The sequence below is a fragment of the Equus quagga genome, chromosome 6 (assembly GCF_021613505.1).
Source record: "Equus quagga isolate Etosha38 chromosome 6, UCLA_HA_Equagga_1.0, whole genome shotgun sequence".
Classification (NCBI taxonomy): Eukaryota; Metazoa; Chordata; class Mammalia; order Perissodactyla; family Equidae; genus Equus; species Equus quagga.
In genome coordinates this window covers 99,415,602-99,423,258 of record NC_060272.1, presented here as the reverse complement: position 1 = coordinate 99,423,258, position 7,657 = coordinate 99,415,602, and the positions used below count along the sequence as shown (strand labels likewise).

General features: G+C 41.5%; 1 protein-coding gene across 1 annotated transcript in view; it reads left to right on the top strand.

The window, feature by feature from the left end:
- Nucleotides 1–1,631: 1,631 nt before the first annotated feature.
- TMC1 (transmembrane channel like 1) overlaps nucleotides 1,632–7,657 on the top strand; it is a 195,400-nt gene continuing 189,374 nt past the window's right edge. Inside the window, exon 1 of the mRNA XM_046663890.1 lies at nucleotides 1,632–1,890. Within this exon, the coding sequence (XP_046519846.1) occupies nucleotides 1,632–1,890 (259 nt within the window). The remainder of the gene's footprint in view (nucleotides 1,891–7,657) is intronic.

Here is a 7,657-nt window from a genome sequence, read left to right as displayed (position 1 = left end):
CAGTTTCTGGAAAAGGAAGGGCCACCTTGAGGGCACCTGCTGTTCACTCTCCATTAGATTAAGATTGAAGAACCATAGTAGCCATTTGTAGCAACTGGCATGGGGTGATCCTGGCTCCTCACACGTCAGCCCCAGGAAATGGGCACAATTTCCAAGCTTCTCACCACATGGCCCTGAGGATGAATAAAAGTTAGTGCTTATTGGGGGCAGATAGAGATCTGGGAACGATACCCAGATATAAGGGCCAACTTTGATGTAATTGGGAGCTGTATTGTGTATGTTCTGTTTGGCTCCCTTTGTGGAGAATAATAACAATAACAACAGTATTAATGGGAAAGCCCAGATGTCAGTGCAGACTCTGTTTTCTGTCTTCTCCAAGCTTTCTAAACATTCCCAGGGGTTAATGTTGGTTCAGGGCTGGCTCCTACTTCCTACTTCTGGGAGAACTCATTCCCTATACCTGGCTTCTCATCTCCCACACAGGTTCCCTTCTCTTTGTCCCATGCTGAACTGAATGCCATACTGATCCCCTTTTCTTTGAATTACACACAAAAAATACCCCCGTGGGGCATTTATATGTAATAGTCTTTAGCGCATGTTTGAGAACACAGATGGGAGTTTATATCCTAGCAGAGCAAACATATTAAATGGAAAATGGAAAAGACAAAATTCAAAAACAAACTCTCAGCTGCCCTGTTATCCTTTTGCTCTCTGTTGTCTCTGCAGTCTTCCCCTCGGAAGTAGAAGCAGACCCTATTCTCAGTCTCTTCTCTGGGGATCTTCTTACAGGTCCAAAGACAAATGAATGTTTTCTTGCTCTGCTAAACCATCTACTCTGGGGCTCCTTCTCACCCACCGGTCCCTGCAATTGAAAGGGGGCAGCACAGAGGTTTATTTTCCCAGTGACATGAGTTATTTCCTCCCCTTGTTCTCCCAGCTTGCAAGGCAGATATGGTTATGGTCAGTTTTGATTAAAAATAAATTGTTTTTTTCTCCAATAATAGAATAACAGAGCTTTGTGAGGTGCTGATTGTTCTCTGTTTCATAATGTTATCTATTATAACTAGGATCTTTTTCTGCCCCCAGAGGTTGCCGAATAGTGTAGCAAATAGTGGAGACACAGCCCTGATAATAAAACGACTGTGTTCTCCAAGGCCAACGGCCTGGGTTTAGGTCATGAGATTCCTAATCCTTGCCTTTCTACTGCTAGAAAGGCCAAATTGGTTTCACAGTCTTTATCAGAGCACCCTGTTGAAAAGGGACTGGGAGAGAGGAAGATGATGTCTTTTGGGAGAATGTAGAATTCATATTGTGGAAACTATTCTTCCCTACTCTTCTTCCCATGGGGAAGAGGGACATCCAACTTTTTCCTTTTCTTCTCCTGTACATTTGGGGATGTCAGAGCTGTCAGATCCCTCCTCTCTATCTAGTTAGGTGCTGACAACAAGCTCTTGCCTTAAGGTTGCTTCCTATTGGACCAGCAGAGTGTTTGAAACTAATCTGTCAAGGAGAAAGTGGTTGGAGAGACAAGGCTTAGCGAGGGGAGGGAATACCAGTGGACACCTGCATTTCCTACCATTTTATTTGCAAAGACAGTTGGATTTCCCTCCATTAGGTGGATCCCAAAGGAGATGGATGATGTGAAAACCTTCTTGCAGATATCTCCCCGAAGGGCTCACCAGTGGGTGAGTGGATCCCAGTTACAAAAGGTCTGTAGGTTGAATTTCCCAAGAAAAGGGCTGGGAGATGAGTGCAAGGAAGCCAAATTGAAGCCGGATTTTCCAAACCAGAGACTGTACAGAGGAAGACGCTCTCAGGATCCTCTAATGAACCAACAAACGCATGTCCAGTACCTGGACACCTGCTGTACAGAGAACAGTGGGCTGACATGTTGGTGGAGAAGCAGCAGCAACAAGCCCCAGAAAAGGATGTCAGGGATGCTGTCAGCGGCTTGAGGTTTCTCAAATAAATCCGTGTTGCCCCCTCCCTCATCCATTGCCTGAAGGTTTGGGGTAGAGACAGGTTGGAGAATTGGAGAGGAGAAAGGGAGAAGGTAGTTGTGAGGAAGTAGACTGTGACTTCAGCAGTTCATGAGACTAACTTTAAATTTTCAGATATTTTTCCAGTTGTTCATTAGTAGCTTAGTCAGCCACGATGGGAGTACTCAGTATAACACTCAACACACAGTGGAAATCAGCAAACGCTACAAATTGGGGCCCTTTGATTTTCTCTCCCCTGGAGAGTGGTTTACCGGCATGCCACTGCCTTCTCCCCACCCCAAGCAGGTGCCATCCGGGGACAGCCAGAGCCTGAGGTGGTAACTCGTGTGACTATTTTAATAACTAAAGGAGATTGAAAAATTTTAACACTAGACTGAAACATAAGTAGGGAATCTTGCTCCCATGCAAAAAAATAGAGGTCAGCAAAACAAAATTGTGTCAGTTATTAGAAAAACAAAATACCATTCTATATTTTTACCACATTGAGTTACTATGCCTTTCTAGGGAGGAAAAATAACTTCGCTCTACCTTTCTGGACTCTAGCTGAGACTCTTGTAATGGTAGACACATTAACAAGAGAAATACAAACAGGAGTTTATTAACATGTACGCCTCATGTTTACTTGGGAGATACCTAAGGAAAAATGAGTGACTCGCTAGGTGGCTTAGAATTCAGACTTAACTACCATCTTAATAGAGAAAGGGCAGGGGCTATGTAGTCCTCTTAGAGGAGAGTAAACGATCTTTAGGAAAGATGAGGGAGCGTTTAGAAGAAACGGGGGCCCTTAGATGAGAGGTAGGATAGTTTGTGACAAAGTTTATCTGGGTGTGGTGTCGACTTCTAGTCTCCTCTCCTCTGAGAGTCATTCTTTTCTGGTTGATGAAACTCTTGGGAAGAAGACTTATGACAACTGAGTCTGTTTTGGAGGATGTCTTTAGGCAGATAAGTGGAGTTCAGAGAAATTCTATCCCTGCATTTGCTGTTTTTCAAGTGCCAATAGCTCAATATAATCAATATACCAGGGTGGTGTATTTTGAGGTGACATATTCTGCTACCCTTCGCCTCTGTTACGAATTGAATCGTGTCGCCCCAAAAGATATGTTGAACTCCTAAACCCCAGTACCTCAGAATGTGACCTTATTTGGAAATAGGGTATTTACAGAGGTGATAAAGTTAAAATGAGGTCATTAGGCCCCAATCCAGTACGACTGTGTCCTTATGAAAAGGAGACATTTGGACACAGAGACAGACGCACACAGGGGGAAGATGATATGAAGACACACAAGGAGAAGATGGCCATCTGATTAGAATGATGCATCTGCAAGCCAAGGAGCCAAGGATTGCTGGCAAACACCAGAAGCTGGAAGAGACAAGGAAGGATTCTCTCCTAGAGCCATCAGAGAAAACATGATCCTGTCAACACCTAGATTTTAGACTTTTGGCCTCCCAAGCAGTAAGACAATAAATTTCTATTGTTTTAAGTCAGTTTTTGGTACTTGTTATGGCAGGCCTCAGAAACTAATACAGTCTCTAAAATGTGATTGCAGTAAGTTGGATAAATAATACCATTTACCAATTCCAAAAACTACTACTTATTGATTATTTAAAATGTGTGTAGTGTGTGCCAACACCTTGCTTTTGATAAAAATAATAAGAATAATAATTTTTCACATATTGAGGTATATGGGGAAGCCATTCTGGTTTAAGTCTGATTTGGCCTAAAGCTTATTTTTCCCAGAGCAGCCTGACTTATGGCCCACCAAACAGGCACTGTACATCTGCTTCAAACATCTTCCCAAAGCAAAGAATGCGCTCTTTAAAGATAGGGATGAATGTCTCCCTTTCTCTGACGCTGATACCAGCACTTCTTTGAAGATAAGCTCTTCTTCCCAGAGCACCGAGGTCAAGTTGATCTGCTGTGTGTGGTAAACTGCAGCAAAACATTTCCTTGTGACTCAGGGAAAAAAAGAATCATATTGCTGTCATGCTTGATGTATGTTCCTTGTTCTGAAATGGTATATAACCATGCTGTAAACCACGCTTCTCCAGAGTGCTTTCTTCCCTGGTGGAGATAGTGCTTCCGGGCTAGTCCTCAGCTCAATAAATATCACTCTGTCTTTCCTATCTGTTGATTGGTTATTGATTATTTGCATCAACACTTCATTTATATTATCTGAATTCATCCTTACGTAAGCCCTGTGAAGCTTCTATTGTTCATTTCAAAAGAGCATCACAGAAGTTTCCAAGGGAAGAGGGACCTCAGACATCTCATAGTCAGCAGCAGGGAATTGTCAATAGATTTCTCAAGGCAGACAGTGAGGAGCTGGGTTCTTACAGGGGGATATTGTCATCCCATCTAGACCCATCCATTGCTCTTATTCCTTAAAAACTGGAAATGTGTCTTTTGGCCTAAGGGAGGTGGCAATAGACAGACGGATGATCATGAGCAACCAAATAGGATAGTCTCAAACAATTTGCAATTAACTCAAGATATGGCAACTCTGAAGTACTGAGTGCTCCAGGGGAGGAACTGGCTTAGATAGGTGGCTGGGTGTTCCAGGTACCCGGGGCCAAATGCTTCAGGCTGAATGATTTAGCAACAGTAACATACCAGGGGCAAAGAGCAGAGCTGAGTTGAGAAGGGAAAGTATTCCAAAATGCCAGTGTGAGAGGTTGTGAAATGGTAGCAAGGCTGCGAGAGAAATCAGATGCAGAGTGGTGAGTTGTGGATGAGCAAATAGATACCACGATTCTGGAGCCAGGAGGATAACTCAGTAGGCTGACAAATGTGGGGTCAGCTGCTTTTAATCTGCTACACCAAGCTTTCTTTGCAGGTTTTACTTAAGTCTTGAAGCTACAAAGCTCATTATTTAGAGCTTGGGATAAAAATTGGGAGTTTCAATTGAATATCACCTGACGTGGCAACATTGGAGGTCAGAATATCTTAAATGAAATGAGTTTTTGTGTCAATATCAGAAGATACTGGCAACTCATAAGATGTTCTCTCTTGGAGGCTGTGGCTGCTAGAAGGAGGATGACACTGAGACCTTGGAAATGGCAGAGCTTTTTCTCAAAAGTCAGGGTTTGGTCCTTCTGTAGGTGGAGAGAGGCTCCAGGTGATCATTGTGCTTTCCCAGGCAGATCTCTGACCCATGCGTAGACCTCACATTTTGGACCCATGGAAAGTCTTTATTTCACAAGTATCTCTTTTGTGCTGGGTTTTATGCCAACTGCTGGGGACACAAAAATGAAAATGTGGTTCTTGTTGTCAGTAAAAATTTGGTAACGTCCTATAGAGAGATGTATATTCAAACAATTGTAATGTGACAATTATCACGCGATGTAAAATTTACTATTAGTCGTCTGCCCATGGGGATCAGGAAGCTTTGAGTTAGGAGGGCCCAACTCCCTAGGAGTGGGGGGTGGGCTGTCAAGGAAGGCTCCATGGAGGAAAGGTAATAGAATTGGGATCCATGCAATAGGTCCGCACTTGCCACATTACAAAAGCTCCCGTGTGCCAGGTTTAAGGGAGCCATTTAAGTCTTTTAAACCATACGGTGACGTGATTAAATGCGTACTTTAGAAAAATCTCTATGGCAGCAGTGTGGAGGATGAAGAGATAAAAATATACACTTCGTTCTAAATGGCAATTTTACCTTTAACTATGTATATATCTTATTGACTATATTCGAGCAACAAAATGCACAGACTTGGAAATCCTGTGTTACATGCCTCCATCTAGCTTTGTCACTGATTCAGCATATGCCTATGCTCCAGTCTTACAGTCATACAATATCCTTTATGGAAATGGTTAATGCTCCAGTCTTACAGTCATACAATATCCTTTATGGAAATGGTAATAGGCTGTGTTCAAATGCACAATCTCATGATTATCACCAATACTGCAGGGTTTCCCTCTTTTAAATGAGTTTTTCATTGTATCTTTGGCTTTGCAAAATACATAAACACAATTTAATAATAGGTCTCTTGGAATATGATTGTGTGATGTGGAGTATTCCATCTAGCAAAGTCAAAAATTAGAAGAATTGTCCTACCGAAATCCTACTGTTCTCAAGCCATCGTTGGAATTCTTTTCCTCATTATTTAGAAAAAATAAAATCAAGAATTCTCTTGCATTTAAATAGCCACACAAAGAAACACAAGTTCTTAGTAACGAATCCTATTAGAATTTGTTTTCTGTTTTACCATATATTCTATAAAATGATTCTCAAATTCATATTCTTAGATAGAAATTTGCTTCATCCCCAATGAACGTTTTTGACTATAGAGAAATTGCCAAACTTGCTGATTCAAAACAAAAATAAAGAACGTCTGCTATTTACTTGGTGGCTTTTAGTTTCGGGAGGTGGTGGGAGAAAGAATAGATTGCCACCCACCAGAGATCATTTTATTCAACGGCATTTATGGTACTGTGTATGGAGGTGGTCTGGAGAGCTTTGTGGAGATTGTTTCTCAATAGTACAGATGGCTCTGCTAAATATTTAAGGCATCTTGGGGATGATACAAGAGTATGATCCTGACTCAGGGGAACTTGGTCATGTAAATCACTTTGTTTCAAGTGCTCTGGCTTCTGAACATCTACAATGGACACACACTTTATTGGCTTATTAATTCATTGCTGGAGTCACCCGCAGGCCCAAGCTGTAACTTCATGCCTGACCACACACCAAGGATTTTTTAGTGCTTATTTTTCTGGCTCTTTGCCTGTTCTCTTCTCTCTACTCATAACTTCGTATGTATAATGTCCAGTAAACTCTCTCTCCCGCTCTCTCATAAACACACACACTGCATTTTTCATGGATATGTTAGGTCAGAAAAATGTCTATGTTCTGAAGCTAACTATAAAACATTTCCTCTGACCACAGCAATGCCAGGTTTATTTTAAAGCTATTATCTTCTCAGAAAATAATGGGAGAAAAGGCCATCAGCACTTGGTGAGAGTTTCCTGTAATTATAATCTTATTAACAGGGAGAAAACATTGATACCCAATATACTTTTAATTTTGATGCCAATTGAAGACATTTCAAACTTATACAATTCTTCTGCTGATAAACTCTCGTTGTAATCTGAGCGTAGCTGCATAAAAGAACTATGTGTTGAAATAAACCATGAAAATTTAGCTTAAAAATGAGCCACACTGAAAGAAGAATATCCTCCCCCCCCCCAAAAGTTGACAAGATTTACTAAAAATGATTGACATGGAATTGTTTGCAAGAGCCTCCTCTACTCACCAGCCCAATAGCCTTACATTTTTATCTGTCATCTAAGGGGAGCTGGTGGCAGCCAGAAGTGTTTCTAAGTGCTGGTGTGCAATTTTCCTGCACTTACCACTATCCAGCTTCTTATATATTCTACTTCTTGTTTCTTGTTTCTTGCTGTCTCTTCCTGCAAGCTTCCTGAGCAGGGGTTTTAACCTGTTTTGTTTACTGCTATATCCTCATGTCCTATAACAGTGCCTGACACACACTAGGCATTAAATAAGCACTTGTTGAATGAATGGATAATAAATGAATCAGTGAAGAGATGAAACGTTGTTTTTTTTTTTTTTTTTTTTTGAGGAAGATTAGCCCTGAGCTAACATCTGCTGCCAATCCTCCTCTTTTTGCTGAGGAAGACTGGCCCGGAGCTAACATCC